General features: G+C 42.4%; 3 protein-coding genes across 7 annotated transcripts in view; 2 read left to right on the top strand and 1 right to left on the bottom strand.

Moving 5' to 3' along the window:
• The window catches only part of pald1a (phosphatase domain containing paladin 1a), a 69,866-nt gene extending 64,116 nt beyond the window's left edge, over positions 1–5,750 (bottom strand). For both annotated transcript variants that reach the window (XM_064314340.1, XM_064314357.1), the window contains exon 1: positions 5,535–5,750. The gene's annotated coding sequence lies outside the window, so the exon portion shown is untranslated. The remainder of the gene's footprint in view (positions 1–5,534) is intronic.
• Positions 5,751–8,298: 2,548 nt separating this feature from the next.
• Positions 8,299–10,461, top strand: ndr2 (nodal-related 2). The gene is made up of 2 exons (XM_064314292.1): positions 8,299–9,419; positions 9,802–10,461. The coding sequence occupies exons 1-2, from the start codon at positions 8,862–8,864 to the stop codon at positions 9,952–9,954; spliced, it is 711 nt and encodes a 236-aa protein (XP_064170362.1). The 5' UTR covers positions 8,299–8,861; the 3' UTR covers positions 9,955–10,461.
• A 1,774-nt stretch (positions 10,462–12,235) lies between these two features.
• On the top strand, positions 12,236–22,392 carry lrrc20 (leucine rich repeat containing 20). Of its 4 annotated transcripts, none has more exons than XM_064314232.1 (5): positions 12,236–12,338; positions 16,327–16,416; positions 17,233–17,382; positions 18,333–18,500; positions 22,144–22,392. In XM_064314232.1, the coding sequence occupies exons 2-5, from the start codon at positions 16,347–16,349 to the stop codon at positions 22,278–22,280; spliced, it is 525 nt and encodes a 174-aa protein (XP_064170302.1). In that variant the 5' UTR covers positions 12,236–12,338; positions 16,327–16,346; the 3' UTR covers positions 22,281–22,392. The 4 variants fall into 4 exon arrangements, with proteins under 4 accessions (XP_064170302.1, XP_064170311.1, XP_064170293.1 ...); XM_064314241.1 differs by lacking the exon at positions 12,236–12,338 and adding an exon at positions 14,922–15,056; XM_064314223.1 differs by lacking the exon at positions 12,236–12,338 and adding an exon at positions 15,099–15,502.
• The last annotated feature ends 118 nt before the right edge of the window (positions 22,393–22,510 follow it).

The raw sequence follows: 22,510 nt of genomic DNA, 5'->3' as shown, positions 1-22,510 counted from the left end.
AAAACTAAAAGCCAGGGAAATTCAGTTCCAGGGGTAATAGAAGCTTCTGGGTGAGGCCTATAATGGAGGCCTGTAATGCACCAGGCCTGTAATGAAAGGGGCCTGTAATGCACATGCTAGTTGTTAGCGCTACGCACCGCGGATAATGCACATGCTAGCCGTTAGCGCTACGCACCGCGGATAATGCACATGCTAGCCACTAGTGCTACGCACCGCGGATAATGCACATGCTAGCCGTTAGCGCTATGCACTGCGGATAATGCACATGCTAGCCGCTAGCGCTACACACCGCGGATAATGCACATGCTAGCCACTAGCGCTACACGCCATGGAAAATGCACATGCTAGCCGTTAGCAACACGCACCGTGGATAATGCACATGCTGGTCCAGACACTGCTTAGCTGACAGAGCATGTTGGAAGACAGACCTTCAGAAATTACTGGGGATAAAAAGGAAAAAAGAAAACCATGTTTCTTCAACCGCCTTAAATAACACAAATATTTTCAAAGCCCAAGGAACTTCTAGGAAATGGAGAAACCACAATAGATTCACAAGATATTTAAAGACTGTTAAACATTAACATGGTCAGAAAACATCAGAATAATAACATCAATAAACAGCCCAACCTTCAAAATCTTCACCAATGAGGCTGTACAACTGACCGCTCTACTAAAATAGGTACGGAAAGCAACTTTGGACATTATTAAATAATCAAAATAATAAGGCTATGTTTCTTAAAAAAAAGAAGAGCCTGAACTTTGTTGAATGAAAATAAGGCATGGTACTTTAACAAGAAAAAGAGCAAACTCAAATGCAGAGCAAGCATGTTACTTCCGTTCTGGAGTAACGTTTGTGAAATGTGTTAATTTGCCTGCCCATGTAAGTAGGTTTGACCCAGGCTGAATGCTGTTTACATTGCACAGGGCCACACCTGTTCCTTCCTTCCTGGAAAAGTGGAGAGCAAGACTTTGATGAAGTTCCTGCAGAAATCTGAAGCTGCCTCAGGCCGCTGTACGCCAGTCTCCTCTAACGCCAGGCCGTGATGCAGAACTGCAGTTTGCGCTTTGAGGGGTGAGGTCTCAGAGTGAGGCGGGGGGGTTAGAGCTGTCTGCTGGTATGAGGGGTGAGGTCTCAGAGTGAGGCGGGGGGGGGGGGGTTAGAGCTGTCTGCTGGTATGAGGGGTGAGGTCTCAGAGTGAGGCGGGGGGGGTTAGAGCTGTCTGCTGGTATGAGGGGTGAGGTCTCAGAGTGAGGCGGGGGGGGTTAGAGCTGTCTGCTGGTATGAGGGGTGAGGTCTCAGAGTGAGGCGGGGGGGGGTTAGTGCTGTCTGCTGGTATGAGGGGTGAGGTCTCAGAGTGAGGCGGGGGGGGTTAGAGCTGTCTGCTGGTATGAGGGGTGAGGTCTCAGAGTGAGGCGGGGGGGGTTAGAGCTGTCTGCTGGTATGAGGGGTGAGGTCTCAGGGTGAAGCGGGGGGGGGGGCACAAAGGGCAGCCGTTTGGCTTCAGACTGAAATAAGAGGCTGAGCACTGCAATCCAGCAGAGCATGCGAGGTTTGAGCTGAGAGTTCCTGCGCGGAGAACAGCTCGGTCGGATCCAGCTGGGCCAGAACCAGCACATGTGATGAGAAGTCCTTCAGCGGCCCATCTGGGCTTAGCGAAGAGCAGCGGCTGCAAGACTGTCCTGGAAGGGAAAGCCCTAACCCTAACCCAGAGAGAGAGAGAGAGAAGGCTCACATCATCCTGGCAGACGCTGCTGGAAACAGAGACCAGGTCGCTACCTGCTGCCTGTTCCTCCCAGTCTTTGTCCTTTCTAAATAGCCCCGTAGCCCACTGAGCGCTTCTAAAGACGTCTGCAGCGGTGCGGCCCGGTCCTGGAACTCAACCATCACGACTAACAGCACATACAACACAAAGCACTGCATAACCTGAGCAGTGCACACATCCCTGTGCATCACATTTACCCGCCATCATGATGGAGGAACTTCTGAAATTTAGCAGATGCTCTTACACAGATGACTGGTTGTTTGGGTTTTTTTTACGTTTTCCCCTTTACCTCTCCTGTTTGAAATGGCCAATCCAATTTGTCAGCGCTCATTGCAGCAACCTCTGCTATTGGCTCGGGAGACAAGCGCTTTCTCTGCCAAAGCACATGAGGTCAGCCGCCACTGCTTACACCACTGCAGCTCCAGAGTCAGGCTTGCACAGACATGAGTTGGAGGAAGACTTTTTATGTGCTCGCACCAGATTGGCCAGCAAGGGCCAGTGGTGCACAATAAAACACAATAATAACCCCAGGTCCCAGCTGACTGATCTCCTCCAATCACACGTTTGTGTCCAGGATGCTAATGTCTGAACACAAAATGAGAGAACGGAAATGGAAGGAAAGTTGCCCAAAATACTAAAAGCTAAAAAACTACAGTTAATATGGCAACCATTTCTCACCTAGCGATGGATATAACAGTACTGTGCTAACCTGAAATGACAGTGAAATGTCTTCCTTCCCTCTGTATTTGCACTACAACTGTAAATGAACACAGAGGACTGTGTCCACAGCATTTGCCTGTGTACCGGAGAGGACTGAAGGACATCGTGGAAGGCACTATTAATAACGGTCTATAAATGTACAGGCTAGAATCATTTTCCCTCTGAAACCTGTTGAAAGTGACGTGCTGTGGCAGCATGACAACAATGGCAATGCACAAAACACAGACCGATTGAAATATTCAATCACTCACAATAAAGGCTTCTTTTTCCACAGATACCACTTTCATCAAATTGTTTCACTAAAAAATCTGCAGTAGACAGCATAGCTGCGTGTGGCATTATGAGTCACCTACCCCTGAATGAGCAGGTAACTGTAAGAGTGCTGACAGCTTACTGCACTAAAACAAAAGAACAGGCCGTCCAGAACTGCACTTCTCCCAGTCTGCACACAGAAGCACCGCATTCAAAGCCACGCACATTTCTCAAAACAAAATGTTGAGGCGCCCATGTTTGTTTTCAAGTCCAATTATCCCTATAATCTACACTGTGTGGAAAAGTAATTTCTGAATGCAGCCAAAATCTTTTGTGTATGGGGTTCTCAATCGCCTTATTTAAAGTAAGAATCAGAGATTAGTTTAATCTTTAAATCTAGATGAGCGTAGTTTTTAAATTAATAACTGACTGAAATAAAGGTGTGCCACCTAGAGGCAAAGGTGAAAATGGCACATTCAACCAAAAAAAAAAAAAAAAAAGCCTATCTTGAAGGCCACACAATCTGTAAGAGCACTTGTGAAAACACTTGCTCACATCAAGGTTTACAATTTGTCAAGTGGAATTGATCAAACTTTTACCACAGGGGAAAAAATACCTTTTGTGAAAGACAACACTTTTGTTTTAGAGAGCTTACACTGCATGTCCCCCCCTTCCCTTAGTAATGTGGCATGCTCACAGGGTGCCAGAACTATCCACATCAAAGACGCTCTCTTTAGAGAGGCAAGTGCACAATGGCAGAGGGGAATGGACAGGGCTGTTTGTGCCGACATGTTCTTCAACTGAGAAAACAAATCAGTTCCTTCTTGTTTCAAGCCAGGCCCATTATCATGTTTCAGCTGAAATACACACCAGGAATACGTTTCATTAGAAGAGGTAGGTGCTTATCAAAGAGGAGCGTTTGAGGAAGAGGAGCGTTTGAGGAAGAGGACTGCTCGCTAATGCCACACATCAATGCCATATTAATACTTAACAAAGGAAAAGGGAAATTAGAAATCCTGTACAGTGACTTCACATACACTCAGTGGCATTCATATTCTTCCCTTTTCCACTTTATACAAATAATAAACTTAATTACTTTGTTCTTTATTTTAAAAAGGGCTTTATATATAATAGGGGGAGAATACTGTGAGTTTAAGAACATTCATTCGCACATACAAACGGCAAGGCATTAACTTTCCCGTTTAAATGGATTTTACAAACTGCAACACCAGAAATGAATGCATGATTCAGCGGTACTGAGTCGGCCTCGCTGTTAGGGCACCGCAGAGAGACTCTGGATCTGATTACCAGAGCAGCTTGGGAATACTATTCAGAGCAGCACCGCGTTATTCATTCCTTCCACCGCAGTGTCTCATTTTGAGCAAATAGAGAAGTTAATCGCTCACTGCATTTGACAAACAGGCTTTCGCACAGGTAAATGCTCAACCACACCGCGCGATGCATAACGCGTATTTTAGCTCAAATGAGAAAGTAAATGTGTGGACATTCTTAGCATCCCCGCTTCATGGCTCAATCCTGTAGTGTCCTTTTATTCTTTGTTGCTTTGACAAGCAGCGACCACGTGCGGTGGGCTACTTTGGGAGTGGCGCATTAGCCTAAATGGTATCGATATTCAGTTATTGATTAATCTTGATACGTCTAATCATCACTCGCATTTGGTAAAATAAGTATTTAATCTCCTCTAATGAATCAAGACGAGTATCTGTCAGGGGATTTATAAAGATTTTTTCAATGGGCAGATTATCGAGCCAGATTAAGTAGTCTAGTTTAGAAAAACGAATGTAACACGAATGCAAATTAACATCACTTTATTTGAATTGTCTAAAGGCCACAATTGATAATGTTCTTTTATTATACTTGGTTGAACACAAGTGCAGCAGCTGATTTTGTTTTATTTTTGTTTTAACTTGGTTTTTTAAAAATACAAATAAAAAGGTTTTTAAAAAAACCTTGCATCAGCATGAAAAGGCTACGATTGTCACCTGTTAATCAAAGGGTTGTTCAATAGCTCCGTATTTGCATAAATTTACTACACTAATGGAAGGCCAATTCCAATGACTAATACAAAGCTTTTGTTCGCATTGAATATACTGTGAAGTGTCATGCAAAATAAAGACTGGGTATATTCACCATTCTCCAACAATATCCAGATCTGCTAATTGTATGCACATATAAATTATATAAATATACAGGAAGGGCTGTGAACAACTGGTACCTAGATCCCTAGGTAGCTATGGAAATATCTACCTGACATGCGCAAAAAAACATTTTGGGACCACTGGTAGCATACGCTACACTATATTTCACGTGCCAATCCGTATGTTACCGGCACGAGAAATTGCAATTCCACAATTTCTAGCTACATGATTTCTGATAAATCGTCACCGAGTTCGTTTTCGATAGTTGGACAGCTGTAGTAAAGCTCGTTTACGTTGATGATGGCAGGCGAAACTATGAGCTATGATATCAATCTTGTTGTGTCTAACTAGTTACAATTTACAAGGAAAAAATCATCATTTGAATCAAGCAAAATCGGTTACTGTCGGCATGGAGATAATGCTAGAGATATGCCACAAATATATTTGTATGAACAAGTCTAATTTATCCCCCGTCAGGTATGAAGTCATGACCACCGTTTAGTTAATACAACACGTGACGACAGCTATACGAGTTATAACGCATTATTAATAGTAGGCACTTAAGTAAAAGTGCACTAATGCGATTCTCGTTTCAAAGATGTGTGCATGCAGACGATAGAGTGGCTAAAACTTTACTCACCATTTCACTGCCGTAAAGACAAATCTGCTATCCTAACTGAATGCCCTCGTTACTTTTCTCTGTCCGAAAAGAAGACCTAATTTCATCACATTCATTTAACGTCTTTTAGCGCTGAAAGTTCACCTATTTCTTTCTCTATAGACTCATTTCTTTCCCAGTTAGCTTGCGTTCTTCCAGAACCTTTTGTGGTAAATACACCACTTCACAAGGAGAAAAAAAAACTCATTCATGAGCATGCGCACATTTAAGGTTTTCCTTCACCTCGAGCAGCGCTGTTTGTAGTTGATAAACGCTTTGTGTTCCATTTATTCAGTTACATTTGCAGTGCACTAAAAAGATGTAATACCCAGAACATTTTTTAAAGTGAGCTATCTAAATAAGCTATATGATGCTTCATTTTGACAAGGAAGTAAATGTGCTATGTATTCGCCAGGAGGGGGGGTAAAATGACAGGCTTTAGTAGAAGTATAGGCTAGGCTTCAAAAGGTAATTCTACACTAGTATTCTAATGGAATGTTGAGTCTTTTGATGTGTCCCTGGTAAAGATTTATATTGTTGCATTTCAAATGGGCCCAACTGAACACAACTGAAACAAAATCGTAAGATAAAAAGCACTCAGCCTGTCTTCCACTATTCACTTCAATAATATGCCTGTTCATATTTCCACACTTCTACCATGATGTGACCTTTGATCTTTTTCTGACACAAGAAAAATAGAAGAGTTAAATTTAAAAAATATTGTTATTCATCAGAATGAGCCTAATACATTTCTTTGCGAAATAAAACATTATGGAGCTGTTATATATTATTAAATAGAGAAATCATATTAGAACAGTTATTCCCAACTAGAACTTTAACTGAATATGATTATCGTATTTAGAAGAAAAATAAAAAGACAATTGCCATCCCTAAAACATTTAACAAATAAACAGAATATATGGTCAACTTTGAATAAATTCATTGGCAAGAACCTCTAATAAATGCTGATTTTAAAGTGCGTGTCTCGACCACTCATTAGCAATACAATTGCTATTGACATGTCATGTCACAAGCCTAGAGGAGGCATGTCAATTTCCTTTAATGTCCCCAGCTACTTGTTAAATATGCATCACGGGAAAGGCAGGGTGTATAAAAGACAACCTGCCCGGCCCGAGCGGAGAACTGTCATCCCACGTTGGCACAACATGCACGCACTCGGAGCACTAAGTGCACTGATGTGCTTCTCTTTATTAGCGACGGTAGCTCCAACAGTTAAAAGAACTGGCGATTTTAAGATTGCGCCAAGGACAGCATCTACTCGTTCACCTGGATACCACTTACCTGCGTACATGATGCATCTGTACCGGAATTTCAAAACGAACCAGTCTCCGTCCATGGATTTCTTGGAACCGAGAACGGTGAGCGACACAGTTCGGAGTGTAGTTGCCAAAAGTAAGATTATTTATTTTTTTGTTTATTTATTTATTTAAATTGACTTGTTTGTATAGTTCACTGTCTCCAATTTCAAGGTATAGCTATTTTGTTTATTTTGGAACTAGTAGGATGTGTCTGAAGTGTGAAACTGTTGCGCAAAAAAACAAATAACTTTGTTTCCCTGTATATCACGTCGATTTCTTTTAATTTAAACTTTAAACAAGACGTAGCATATTACGCATCCTGACTGATGCGGTGGGACACTGCGGTTGGCTGTCAAATATCTGAGCCAGACAGCCTGTGGGCCGCAATCAACATTCGCCTCCCCGGGTGAATACGCATTGCGAGGGATCAGTGTGTGAAAAGGCTCGTTTTCAGTCTAATGCTCAAAGAAGACTTCTTCTTACTTAACAAGGTGATGTTGATTGAACATCTTCCCAGACGGCCCTATACAAATCAGTTGTTCGGTCAAATCAACATCACTCTTCAGTTCTTTTCACACGTCCCTTGATTAGATTAGCTGTCTATATTTCTGCTAGGCGGGTTTTAACAAGTTGTAACTAAGGGACTCCCCGTTTCCCTTTTTGGCCTAAAGCTAATTTAACATCACTACGAAGTGGGCGAGTTGTATTTGTTTAGATGATATGCGGAAGCTACGCAAAAGATGTGTGAAACGCTTGGTTTCGATCCGGTGTTTGTTTTGAGTAGATTAACCAGAATGTTGTGTCACATTTCAAATCCGGTCGAACTATATTTTTTATAACTTATTTCAAAACGATATTTGACATGAAACCATTTTGTAAAGAAGTGATCATCTCCCAAATTGCATGTTTTTCTGTATAGGCTATCAGAGAAAATCAAGAGCATGCAATTATGAGATATAAAATTAGTCAGTCTTTTCCCAAATGATCCATTGCACATTTAATCCACAAATTGCAAACAGCACAAGTGAAATAACAGCATCATATTTTGTAATTAAATACATTTAGCGTGCTTCGCTATTCTTCCAGGTTTTCTTTTCAACGTTTTCTTCTATTTGATGAAGTCATATGCAAATTAACTCCCCACTTCACACCTGTAAGCAAGGGCTTCTGTATTGTTTTTAACCTACAAAGTGGATTGGTGTGGAGACCATCAGGCAATCCACAAAGATCTCATTGCACAGCCTTAATCAAAACGGGTTTCAAATGTAAAATGGAATATTGTTGGAACCTACAATAATGAGGGCAATTTAGTCAACCAGAAGACAATGTAGTAGAGACTCTGTAGTCATTAAGCCAGCTAATTCATGAAAGGGAAATTAATCTGGAATGACAGTATCTGGAATGAAGTATCTTACTTCTCTTACACTCGTTTTCTTCACAGCATAATGAAGTGACTTCACGAATGTGCAACTGCAACGTGACGAGGTTACTGCTGTTGGCTGTACCTATGAATGTGATCAGAATAAGCGGTGATTAGGACAAAATAACACCAAGATTTTAATTGCAAGGAGCCTCTATGGATTGATAATTATAATAGTTATGAATATACTTTGGAGATAAATGATTGTATAAATTATAAACATAATTATTAATTAGTGTTCATGGTATTCCCGCTGTGCACAAGCCTGGTGCATATAATGAGAACACTATGCAATAATGATTTAATATCCTGAAAGTAAACTGTCATAACTCTGTGATGCAGGAACTAAAAGCTGAATTTCTGTTTTTCTGTTAAGGTTTGGTTCAGAGAGGCCGCCGCTGGATCGTTACCTTCGATTTCTCCTCCCTTGTGGCTGAGGAGCAGCTTCAGAAGGCAGAGCTGAGGATCAGGTTGCCCCGGGTCACTAACGTTACGGACGTTACCGTGGAAATCTATCACCAGCACGAGTACCCCTGCCCGAGGCAAGGCCTGTGCCTGGAGCACCTTCCCATGGGCTCCCTGTCCGCAGCCTCCCTCATGGACTCAGCTCACAACTGGAAGGTCTACAATGTCACCAGCCTGCTGTTCGACTGGCTCAAACTGGCATTCCAGAAGGGGAGGCCGCAGGCCACGCAGAGAGGCCCATCCCTGGCGTATCCAGCTCTGTTGTCCGGCTCTAGGAGTGAGCAGAGCGTGAAGGACAGAGCTCTGCTGGTGCTCTTCTCCCACCTGGGATCTGAGGAGGGCTCGCAGGCCAAGGCCAGCCTGCTGCACACTGCCGAGCAGTCCAAGTTCCTGCTCAGTGCCGAACCCCAGAAGGTCCAGCGCCCCAAGAGACACAAGCGCCACAGGAAGCGGAGAGCGCAGCCAATCAGGCATGTGGACGTGCCCAGGCGGGGCAGCGTGAAGTCGCTGTGTCGGAAGGTGGACCTGCACATAGACTTCAATAAAATTGGCTGGGGCTCCTGGATTGTCTTCCCTAAAAGGTACAACGCGTACCGCTGTGAGGGAACCTGTCCCAACCCTGTTGGAGAGGAGTTCAAACCCACTAACCACGCCTACATGCAGGTGAGTACAGCAGAGAAATGTGGGGCTAACCGGGGTGGGAGAGTAACACACAGAGCTGGAAGAGAGAGTAACACACACAGAGCTGGGAGAGAGAGTAACACACAGAGCTGGGTGGGAGAGTAACACACACAGCTGGGAGAGAGAGTAACATGCTAAGCTTTTACATGTACGTGTTACCACGCAGAAAAGTGGGGGGGATAGATTTCAGATTATAATTTTTGTGGTTCTGTAGAGCCCTCTTGAAATGATGGCTCTGTGTTCATGCATACTTTTTGTTGATGCCCATTGGTTTGATGTGTAAAACTGAAATCGGGCACTTCAGGACGACGCTCGTTTAATTGGACGTTGAGGAATAATCAACGCCCTCTCTGTACCTCTGCAGAGTCTGCTGAAGTACTACCACCCGGAGCGAGCCCCCCCCGCCTGCTGCGCCCCCACCAAGATGAGCCCGCTGAGCATGCTGTACCACGAGAACGGCGCTGTGCTGCTGCGGCACCACGAGGACATGATCGTGGACGAGTGCGGCTGCCACTGACCGCGCCGCGCGTCCCCATGGCAACGGCGCGAGGACCCCGCGCAGCGAGACGGAGACTTTGGGTTTAAATGGAGGCGCAGTTCAGGAACGTGTCTTTCAGGGGAAAACCGATCCGAATAATAATAACCTCGGTGAAAATCCTCCCGACAAAAAAATCAGAAAACATTCTGCTGGCGAGAGAAATGCCTGAGCTCTTGAGCTGGTGCAGCTCTGCGTCCTCTGAGACTGAGATGTGTTTGGTTCTGCCCCGGCAAAACGAAACGCTTCAGTAGACAACGCTGAAGGCCGAGGATCTGGAGAGTCAGCTCTGCCAGCTCAGGATGAATTAGACTGAATCACATTTAAGCCATTTACGCCATATAAAACTGCAGATCTCATATCATCACACATCTTACAGCCAAAGATTTTAAACGATGTTAATTCAGCTCCAGGTGAAAACTGGTGAAAGGCATTTAAGTTGTTGGGAACAAGTGGCCTAATTTCCATGAATCAAGCACTCTTAGATATCATAAGACACAGTTACACCAAGGGTGTAAAATATTTATTGTAAATAATACTGTATTTATATGAATGTAATTTATTTTTCTCGTGCTAAGTGAGAAATTCCACAGCAGATGCTTTATTGCAGAGTTCTATTTTTGTTGATTAAAATTACATTTTGATGGAACGTGTATTTTATTTTTGCACGTTTTGTGCGCTTTTACGTGGAATAATTTATATAACAATTAATATTTTCTTTAATCACTTAAGCCGTGCTATAACTGCTTGTAAGAGTGAAACACAAAACTGGCTGTTTGGCTTTTTGTTTTCACACTTTATATGTATTTCATTCTAAGACAAGTTACAGGCAAGATTTTACTCTGAACGGACGGAGCATAGAAACAGAAAGGATGAGCAGTGAGCTGGCTGTGCCACACAAACACACTCCTGCTATACAACATTATATTGACCCAAGTACACGATTTGATGATAACCAAAGAGCCATAACTACTATTCCTTTCAAGCAAGAGCTTTTGATTCTCCAGCAACAGTGTACACTGCCACTGGCATTCTCCTGAAAACCCACTCTTTAATTATTATATAACATTTGCAGGGAAACAGAAAGACATGGAGTTTTCTGTGTCAAATCTCACTCACTCCAAGGCTTAAAAAGTGGGCAGTCATGCAGACCACCAGCTGGTTCCCATTTTAACATGAAAAGCATGCTCTGGAAACCAAATACAGATTAAACCGCGATGTGCATTATTATGGCTAAATCTGGTACCGAACAGCCGGCAGATCACTATTAGTTTTTCCATTAAGGCAGCCTACTTAATATGAACTTATTGTAAAAATGAATGCAAAAATAAAAGTTAGAAACAGTATACATTTAAAGAAATAATATATTTCAAAATGAAAGTGTTAAGAGTAGATTATCACTAGTCTGCTAATCAGTACCCTGATGATTCACCCACAGACCAATGTTCAGTGGTCTACAATTCAACCCTAGAATTCCATTTGGGGACCCATCAACCTGCCCACTACATATATATATATATATATATATCATCAAAGGCATGTGTATGTATGCAATAGAGGAAATGTAATGTAAGCATTATAAAACATTACACTGTGCCTGATGAGGCCAGCTCATTTCCCATCTGGAATAATCATAGTCCAAAGGAAAGTTTCATATATCTATTCAGATCATTTGGTGCCAAATCATGGCCCACAAGAGGAAAAAATTATTATTTGCAACAAAATACAGACCGGGCCTCCAAACATTGAGCTGGTTACGATATAAATGGGACTCACTTTAACAGCAATAACAACATACAGTAATATACAGAATGTTAAATTGAACAGCTCCTAAGAGGAATAAATAACACAATTTCCACCAAACAGCTCACAATTAATGAGTACACTTTGAATATGAAATATGAAAATTACAATAAATATTAACATAATGTTCTTCTAACAAAAACTGGTCCACCACTCAAAATAGTTTATGAAATATGTTATAAAACAGTTCCCCGAACTGTTGAAAGTACATTTTAAAACCACACTGCCAGCACAGAGGGAAACGTACTTGAATGAGCTTCTAGCACACTCTGTGCTGAACAGTTAACTGTGCAGTATTGGCTGCATATTTTGAAGCAAGCTGCCACCAGTATTATCACCTAGACAACAGAACCACAGGGGAGAAAGCCATTGAGGCAAAACCTTTACCATTTCAAAAGCAAAACAACACAGAGTCTAGATTGTATGAGTGACTGACAGAAATTCCAGGCTTGGAATGATAGTGAAATGCTGTTCTTTTTCCCCCCCAAAATAAAACAGGGCCTAGCACCAGGTTTTCCCTCAATTTACTGTGTTTGGAGTAGAAGCTTTAGCCTAAGTCACAGGTAAGAACTCTTTTTTTCTGAAGCTGTAAATTGGGAATAAACTGGCTTTAAATCCAGACATTCCTTTGCATGGGTCCATGGGCAGGTTTTTCTTCCACACAGAACATAATTTAAATGTAAACTAATGCGGGAAGTTCCCCTATAGTGTGGCTCCGGGAATTTCAATACTTGGATTTAGACTTTGCCTTCAACCAGCAATCAGAAGTATGTGAGAACTCTAATTACTACTGTTTTCATATCTTATGTGATACATGTTTTCATTAAATTTACTTTAATTTATCCAGCTATCAAAGGAATTAATTTAGCAAAAAACCAGACTGACTAAAGCAATGTGCTAGATTATGTGCCATGTTTTCAGAAGTGTGGTGAATCCAGCTGTTATTACATTTGTTTCAGAGTCTGAACCCGGCATTTTAAGATTATGAATATCAGGAGAAAATCAGCTGGACTCACCAACACTCAGAGATGTTACACCTCTGGTTCATGCCTGCGGTGAGGGGAGATTTCTCCATGACTAAGTTGCTGGTTTTGCGCTGGAGAATTCGAAGGCTCTCAGATAGCGGAGTTATCACAGAGCCTTTGAGTATTTTGTATATAACTAATTAAAAATAGACGGACCCATTTAATTTGATGCTTAACACAATTACCAACTGTTTACCTGCCACTGCAGCTAACGTGCACTGGTCACATTCTTTTAATTTCTGTTCAGAAGGTACACTACATAGCCAAAAGTATGTGGACACCCGTTCGATTAGTGGTTTTGAGTATTTCAGCCACACCCATTGCTAACAGGTGCATAAAATCAAGCATACAGCCATGCAATAACTATTGACAAACATAGGCAGTAGAATGGGTCGTACTGAAGAGCTCAATGACTTTCAATGTGGCACTGTTGTTGGAAAGGTGGTATCCTATGACAGTCCTATTACCCTGCTAGGGCTACCCAAAATCAACTGTAAGCGTAGTTATTGTTAAGTGGAAATGTCTAGAAGCAACAACAGCTCAGCTCCAAAGCAGCAGGCCACACAAGAAGGATATTGCTGAGTGCTGAAGCGTGTCGTGTGTAAACACTCGTCTGTCCTCAGCTCCAACGCTCACTACAGAGCTCCAAACTGCCTCTGGAAGCTACATCAGCACAAAAACTGGTCATTGAGAGCTTCATGAAATGGGTTTCCATGGCCAAGCAGCCGCACACAAGCCTAAGATCACCATGTGCAATGCCAAGTGTCAGCTGGAGTGGTGTAAAGCATACCAACATTGGACTCTGACCTCAACCCCATCAAACACCTTTGGGATGAATTGGAACGCCGACTGCGAGCCAGGCCTCATCGCCCAACATGAGCGCCCAACATCACTAATGCTCGTGTGGCTGAATGGAAGCAAATCCCCGCAGCCATGTTCCAAAATAGAGTGGAAAGCCTTCCCAGAAGGGTGTTATAGCAGCAAAAGGGGGACCAACTCCATATTAATACCCATGGTTTTGGAAAGAGATGTTCAACAAGCACATATGGGTGCAATGTTTGAGTGTCCACATACTTTTGGCCATGTAGTATGTGCTGGTCAACATGGTGTTTCATGGGTAGAAACAAAGTTCCTGAAAAGAAGACAAACTCACATTTTTTAATCCAGTTAATATAAAGGGCGACATAGCTAAGGAGGTAAGACCGATTGTCTGGCAGTCAGAGGGTTGCCGGTTCAAACCCCGCCCTGGGTGTGTCGAAGTGTCCTTGAGCAAGACACCTAACCCCTAACCCCTAACTGCTCTGGTGAATGAGAGGCATCAATTGTAAAGCGCTTTGGATAAAAGCGCTATATAAATGCAGTCCATTTACCATTTACCATATTTGCGTTAACAAGGTTAGGAGTCCTTCGCTAAGATTAGCCTTATATACTGTAATATTAACTGGGCATTTCTAATGTAGGGGTAAATAATTAACTCTGTCATAACCTGGGACCACAACCACTGTAGACCACCATGTATAGTAAAATGTTCAGTGTTAATTCAACTCTGACAGGGTTTCAATGAGTGCAATAGAGACCACATGCACACTGTAAGAGTTAATTTAACACTCAGCATTTTACTGTGTGGCAATATTCCAGAGTCAACAGCATGGAAAGGGGGTCACGTGATTGTTGGCTTAAAGAGAACAACTACAGCTGGTCAAACTTAATCATTTATCAATGGATTATCTTCGCCAGATCCCTTCCATCGTCACCATGTCAACAGGCCACTCAGGAAGCACTGCGGTGCGAATGAGCCAAGCAGTGGGGGGAAAATCCGTTTTTAAACTGTAGTGCATTTAGCCTTATAGGCATGTTATGTGCAAATGTGAAAATCATTGTACCACTTTACAGACACTGCAGCCTCAACACTGGAAGTTGATGGTTATTATCATTTTTAGTATTGGTTTGTTCATGTAAACGGTTACATTTTTTGGCTGGACCGCAACAGCGGGGCCGTTCTTTGTGCACGACAAAGAACAATCGGTCATTTACTATTCTAAGATTTGTATTGGGCTCCTGTCGCCTATTCATTGAATCTGCGTTATTCCCGGTGGACTGCCACCCGGATGTAGCCTGTACACCGTAACGGGGAAGTGAAACAAAGTTACCTTCTAGCAAATACTAGCCAGAATTTCCTGTACTCCCTAGCAAATACGTTCGAAAATCCAAAGTCAGAATGTTAGCGAGCGACAGCAAAACATTTATTTTACGCAGGTAATCTAGAACATAGCCCTTAGTTCGCGAATACTGATAAATTGAGCTTGTCTTCCAATTTTAACGTTAACATCACTTGCCTAGCCGGCTAAAGTTTTATTTTAACCTAGCCTGCACACGTTACACTAGCTTTCACGTTTGCTCAGTGAACGCGAGCTCCAAACGTTTGAAATACCGTCGTATTTACCTAGTCTAGCCAACTAATAGTGTATAAACCAGAATTACATTGATAAGTACCCAAGGCTGCACGCCACACAGCTGTTTGTGCTATAAATAACACACGTATGTAGCCAAAATTGTCACCATCGCAGTGTCCAGCTTGGGAACCGAGCATGTAAGCCAACAGCACCGATAGTTAGCGTGATAGGACGAGGGGGAGGAATCGTCGCCGCACTAGGCAGTCCCGCAGTGACAGCAGAATTCGAGGGCGGTGTATCGCGGGTAAGGTCTGTGGCTAAACTACCGCATGGTTCAAATAACGTAAAATAAAATAGAAGTATGCATTTTAATGCTTACACACTATATTGATTAGAATGGTTAACACCGTGGATCTGTCTCATGATACGGGCGGGTCAATGGTAAAGAAACCAGCTAGACTAGCTAACTTTTTGCAAGTCTAAAGTTGGTTAGCGATATAGTTGCTCTAGCTTTTTCAGATTGACAGCAGCGATGGTTTTCAGAGTATAACGAGCGTGAGCTAATATAGAGTACTATTTACAATTCATTAGAGCTAACTACAAAAACGTATGGTGGTTTAGCTATCATACACTACAGTGTATTACCTGACCACATGGCTCGTTTAAAGAGGCTCTGGAGGACCATGGTCTCGCACAAGCCAGTTTCATTCTCTGAGCACTTCCTTCATTTTAGTGGCCTCAGTTGGCAAATGATACTATGCGTTTTCCAAAAGTGGTAACAGTAACCTAACACTGAAACACAATAGGAATAACTCAAACTGATTTTCCCCTACGTTTATAGAAAATGAAAAATGTTGTAGTGTGTGATGGGACATACAAAACCTGAAAATGGTCACATACGCCAGCGTGGTGGCATTCTTAATCTGGTGTCTTTCTTAAACAGCGAAGTATTTCTGCAATTTCTCATATCCTGTGTTTGATTTATAGTCGGAAATCTGAACCGGCCCAACGTAGCTTTTTTGGGAACTTAGATAAGCCGTTCCACCTCACCCAATTAAATCAATTGACTCACTGCCTGTTTGGAGGTGTTCTGTTTCATATACAGTATGATAATTAAAACCATTATTCCTCAGGGTCAACAATATCCGTGAAGATGGCAGAAGCTGTGGCTAATGTTGCCAGGAGGATTAATGAAACAGCGGAGGAAGGAAAAGACACACTAGGTAAGCAATTAAAAAGAATGTGCTGTTCACAGCCAGATCTTTTACTGGAATCTGCATCGTCATCTCAGCAACAGATTCTGTTGTGATTTTTGGTGTGATTCGGCACACTTGTACAGGCCAACTGGTCTGGAAAGCCAATCAGTTCACATGCATACCTATGTCCCACACAGCCTTTTCAGACATTGGCCTACTGGAACTTTCCCAGATTTAGGGTATCCACGGTCGGAGGCACAGAAACATGCTAAAACTCGAATGATTACGTCCATATGGCATCCTTATTTACATATGGCATGTTATAAATAAACAAACAGCTTATGTTAAATAAAAATGTAAAGACTTGATGAGAATTAATAGATTATAACAATTACTAATGGAACATATACCATTTGCAAATGTGAAAGCCAAATTGCTGAGGTGCATAAATAGACAAATGCCTTTCGGTGTGTACATCTTAGGGCAGGGTTTCAGAATTTAGAATTTCCAGCTGTCTTCATTAGCAGCACATGGGGACAATTCTTCAGTACAACAGCAGGGGTCATTATAGTCTCAGAAAAGCCATGTGTACATTCATACATTCACAATGTATGGACATCGGAACCATAGTTACTGTGCAAATGCGCAGTGCAGTAAATTATTCATAATGTCATTTCAGTATAACGGATATGAAGATATATAAAACCCGATACAACGACCGGGTTATCAAACACGCTGATTACAGCCTGCATTCCTTATGAGTTGTAGTTGGTGAAATCTGTGTATATTGTCTTATTTTTCAACATTATTCTCACAGAATGCCTGTTTTTCCCTCTGCTGTAGATCTCTCTAACTGCAAACTGATTAGCTTCCCAGAGGGAGTCTTCAAAGTCCTTAGGAGTGTGACAGAGAAGATCCATGTGATCACACTGGCAAACAATGAAATGAAAGCCATAAACAGCAAATTCTTTACAACCTTCACACAGTTAAGAGGTGAGTGTTTTGTGTATTGCAAAACTTAAGATGATATCACTTTCAGTACCTATGTTTTTTACTCTGACTTAAACAATATTAAAAAAACAAAAAAGAATAAAATTCTATCTACTGGTGTTATAACAGTTATAACATGTAGTTGTTCTGCCCCACTGTGGGATTCCAGTATTCAGTGTTGGGTCAATTGAAATTCTGTAAACACATGTGTTGTAGCACGCACCACTGATCTCTTGAATGATTGATAGGGGGATACAGGGCAGCTACTCACCAGGAATGATGTTGCATTCACAGAGACGCTCCTCTGAAAACTTCAGCTGTAAAACTTACAAAACTGCTGTTGTATGTTAAGAGGATCAGGAGATAAATCAACATTTCAATTAAAAATGCTTATTTTACATGAACGCTAAACCACTATTTTACATAAACAGGATGCATTTTGAAAGAGATTTATTTTTTGTAGAGTACCGTAGTGAGTCTTTTTGTTTTGCACAAGATAAAAATGATTATACCAATACCAGTTGGTGGATGAAATGCGCTACATTGGGGATACCACTTGTATTGAGGTGTACTGTAGTTTTTAAGTCCATAAAGTTACGACTTTAGAATGATGGCATTTATACAAGGCCTTTCATTGCATGATGTCAAAACAATTTAGAGTGAAGGGACAAGTTACCTCACCAACCACCAATGTGAAGCGCCCACTTTGGTGATGTATGGCAGCCATTTTGTGCCAGAATGCCCACCACACATCTGAGATGGCGAGAGAGGGTGAAGCATATTCAACTGAGGATGAGTTGGAGGTCAGATTGAGATAGCCAGGTGGGGAATTTTAGACAGGGAGCCCCTGACCTTTGTAGGAATGGCCATTGGATTTTTCATGGCCCCAGTGAGTGGACCCACTGAAGCACCAGGGGTAAAATGCAGTGTCCTTATCTGCGATTGTCTTTCAGAACTAGACTTGGAAGGAAATGCCCTCAGCAAGTTACCCGATGCAGCAGGAGAACTGCAGCATCTGAGAAGTATCAATTTGGCCAGAAACAAGTTTTCCACTTTCCCAGAGAGCCTGGCTGAAATACACACGCTTGAAAAGATCAACCTGGAAGGAAATGGCATCACTGGTGAGTCCGAATGAAAACCCATTCGGAACGGGTAATAAAACAGGGTCCTGCCCTATCCACTGTGACTTGGGATGCACATTAGAGGAGTGAAAGAACACAGGAAGCATTCTGTTACATGATCCTACAGCATATCTATATATTTAAAATGCACACTTAACTCAGGTGCAGCTTCATCAGATTTATTGATTGCCTATAAGTTAATGTTCACTTCTGATGCATGGATAAATGTCAAAGCTTTCAGCTTGGTCTGAATGGGATTCTCAGTTTTCATTAAGACCTTGATTTGATAACAAAGCGAGCGCTTCATCAGATCATTGTGGTTGATAGCTTATCAGTCAGCGTGCTCATCTACACTGCCATTGAGCCTAAATCAGACTCGCTGCTGCTGCCATAGCAACCCCACTTGTGCCCTCAGCTCAATCAAATGTCATAATTGATATCTTTAGCAAACGTAATTATGGCAAAGTCTGACAGAAGCCTTCTCTTCATGCCTCTGGGGCTTTGTTTGTGCGGTATGGGGCTTTGTGTGTGCGGTCTGGGGCTTTGTGTGTGCAGTATGGGGCTTTTTTTGTGTGTGCGGTATGGGGCTTTCTTTGTGTGTGCGGTATGGGGCTTTCTTTGTGTGTGCGGTATGGGGCTTTGTGTGTGCGGTATAGGGGTTTGTGTGTGCGGTATGGGGGTTTGTATGTGTGGTATGGGGCTTTGTGTGTGCGGTCTGGGGCTTTCTTTGTGTGTGTGGTATGGGGATTTGTGTGTGCGGTCTGGGGCTTTGTGTGTGCGGTATAGGGGTTTGTGTGTGCGGTATGGGGCTTTGTGTGTGCGGTATGGGGGTTTGTGTGTGCGGTATAGGGGTTTGTGTGTGCGGTATGGGGCTTTGTGTGTGTGGTATGGGGTTTGTGTGTACGGTCGGGGGCTTTGTGTGTGCAGTATGGGGCATTGTGTGTGCGGTCTGGGGCTTTGTGTGTGCGGTCTGGGGCTTTGTGTGTGCGGTCTGGGGCTTTGTGTGTGCGGTCTGGGGCTTTGTGTGTGCGGTCTGGGGCTTTGTGTGTGCGGTCGGGGGCTTTGTGTGTGCGGTCGGGGGCTTTGTGTGTGCGGTATGGGGGTTTGTGTGTGCGGTCTGGGGGTTTGTGTGTGCGGTCTGGGGCTTTGTGTGTGCGGTATGGGGCTTTGTGTGTGCGGTCTGACTGATCCAGAGAGGCAGTAGACAGAAAGCTGCCTTGGAGGCGCACTGTTCAGGTGGAAGCCTTGACTACAGCCATCATTTCTGTGGTGATGTCATGTGTGGCGTCTTCCTGTGACGTGTGTCTAGTAAAATCTGCCTTTGACAGCTGTTCATAAAGGAAGAGAAGAAGGTGAGGGTTAGGGTTAGGGTGAATTAGGGATGAATTCTGTGAATGTTTCTGTCTGCAAGGAGCTGTGGAAACATTCAGCGTTCGGCTAATGGGTGTACTCCTTTTATCATTCTCAAACGAAAAGCACACAACTTGAATTGGGTCATTCTCTGGAACAGATCAACCTGCAAACCTTCCTCTGTCAGAAAAGCCCCAGTAAAGTGTTCAGGAGGAACAGTGAATCCGTAAATTGTTGGGGTTTTACAACCGGTGCAGATTTCTCATTTTGCATGCAGTCAGCTGGAGAGTAGATGGACAGATGTGCACCTGGAAGAGCACAGATAAAACTGCACTCACATCCTGCCTGATACAGCTGCACTCACATCCTGTCTACCCACCTGCAGCAGCCTAAAAGGTGAACAGGCATTTGTACAGGAACCAATGGAAAACCTGGCAAGGTAGAGGAGAACTCATGCATCTCTGTCCTACAAAAACTGTGGGTCAGAACTGTGGTGTGTCCATATGCATGGGATGTGCTTGTCTGTCGTATATGATGTGCGTGACTATTAGGTTGTACAGTGCAGCTGGAGATGACTTTGATGAGTCAGAGATGTTTTTATTTTTTCTAGATTGAAGAGATTGTTTTTTGGCAGTGAATAGGCTGGAGAGGCAGGGGGAGGAATTTGTTGGTCCATTTGAATTTCATCGAATGAAAAAGACTGAAAGGCAAGCGCATCATTTCATATGATTCTTCCCTTTCCCTGTAGTGCAGTCAGTGCCCCATGTAAATTAGATTAAGTGGATCATCTTCAGTTTAAACATAATATGAATTATTCGCTTGTGCGATTCAGCTTTTCTCCTGCTAATGTGGTCAACCACACGTGAAGTGAATGTGTCAGCTGGAGCAATTATAAATTGATTGCTTTGTAATGCGAAAGTGAAAACCATTTAAATACCACTGAGATGATAATGTATAGCTCCTTTACTGGTGGTTTGAATGCTTTCTCATGGGTAATATTAGTTTGTAATAATGGGATATTCTAGGTGAGTTTACTGTTTGCAGCCTTGTGTATACATAACATAACATAATGATGAAAACAGGCCATTCAGCCCAACAATGCTCTCCATTTTCCCAATTAAATTGTACCTAATGATCTATTACCTATAGTATCTAACATTCTACCAACCCCCAGAGTTTCTGCCTCTACTACATGACCTGGCAGGCACACATTGACTTCTCTCTGCGTGAAAAGATTATTCCTTATGTCTGTGCAAAATTTACCTTTTGCTGATTTCCATTTATGTTCCCTCATTCTACTAGCAGAATTAAACTTAAAGAATCTCTTGTAGTTCACTTTGTTGATCCCCTTTATGAATGTAAGCATCAATCAAATCACCCCTGAGTCTACTTTTTACTAAGCTTTAAAAGATTAAGCATCTTAAGTCTTTCCTCAGCTTCTATCTTTCATACCAGGAATCAATTTGGTTGCCCTTCTTTGAACTTTTTCAGAGCCTCTATATGAGTGTTTTATGGTATCTATAAAATTGCATACAATTTCTAACCGAGTTCCATAGATATAGATGTTGATGGATTAGATTTTTTGTTTGGCTTTTTCTATAAAACCGGTTAAATAGCTTATAGAGACGGGATTCCCAGGTACTTACATTAGCTGGCGTATGTTTGTTCAGCCACGGGTGTTTTACAGAAGTTCAGAATATAGTTATCAGCGGCATGTGGAAGGGAAGGCATTATCTTCAGAAGACGCATCATTGTTGCAACATTTGGATTCCAGCCCTCTAGTGGATGCGCAGTGGAAACATTCAGCTGTTGAGGAAGCACAGAAGCATAAAGAGCTGTTCAGACCAGCAGTCATTACTCTGATTAATGAAGATTTTCAGCCCCTCACCACATGTGACAGTATTTTCATTCAGACCAAAAGGTGCCTTGGGTATCCCTCTGTTAAAAACTAAAATCAGGTATTTCAGGAATATACTGGGAAATCATTTCCAAACAAGGGTGAATTTTTCTTCTTCTTCTACATCACTGCTGTGACAGCTGCTAGTACAGACTCACTGACTGCTGAAGAGGGCATTTAGGGTTCCATCACTATGGTACAACCTCTCTGGGTACTTTTTCCATTATAGGACTAATGAAGCAGATGTAAGATGATAATGGTATCCATGAACAGGAAAGCCCAGTCAGACGTAGAGCCCTGTTATTTCAGATTTCTAGTTGCTGATGCGAGTCAGAAAAGGAAGTTGGTGCGATGTCATAACAGTATTTGACAAGCTTTTGCTTGTTTCTTTTACAGAAATACCAGTGGAGAAGCTCTCAGCGATGCCAGCGCTAATGTCCGTTAACATGAACTCCAATCCCGTGGACAAAGATGTCTTGGCTTCCCTTCAACCCTCCATAAAATTTGAGATTTTAACAACAAAGGAAATCTAAGAGTGCCTTTTGGGTGAAATAATGCAAATTCCATAAATTGTATAAACTTGATGTTTTATTTTCAAGTTGTCTTGGGGGAATTTTCTGTTTGAATTAAATATTATTTATTTTACTATGGAGTCTTACTTTTTAAGCATCAGTTTGTCATGCTGTTGTCATGGGCGTGCTGTGCTGCACAGTAGAACATAATGCCCTGTGACAGAGAGGGTCTGAGTGAGTCCAGGTCTGCA

Source organism: Anguilla rostrata, chromosome 2 (genome assembly GCF_018555375.3).
Source record: "Anguilla rostrata isolate EN2019 chromosome 2, ASM1855537v3, whole genome shotgun sequence".
Classification (NCBI taxonomy): domain Eukaryota; kingdom Metazoa; phylum Chordata; class Actinopteri; order Anguilliformes; family Anguillidae; genus Anguilla; species Anguilla rostrata.
This window is presented reverse-complemented; position numbering and strand designations above follow the sequence as displayed.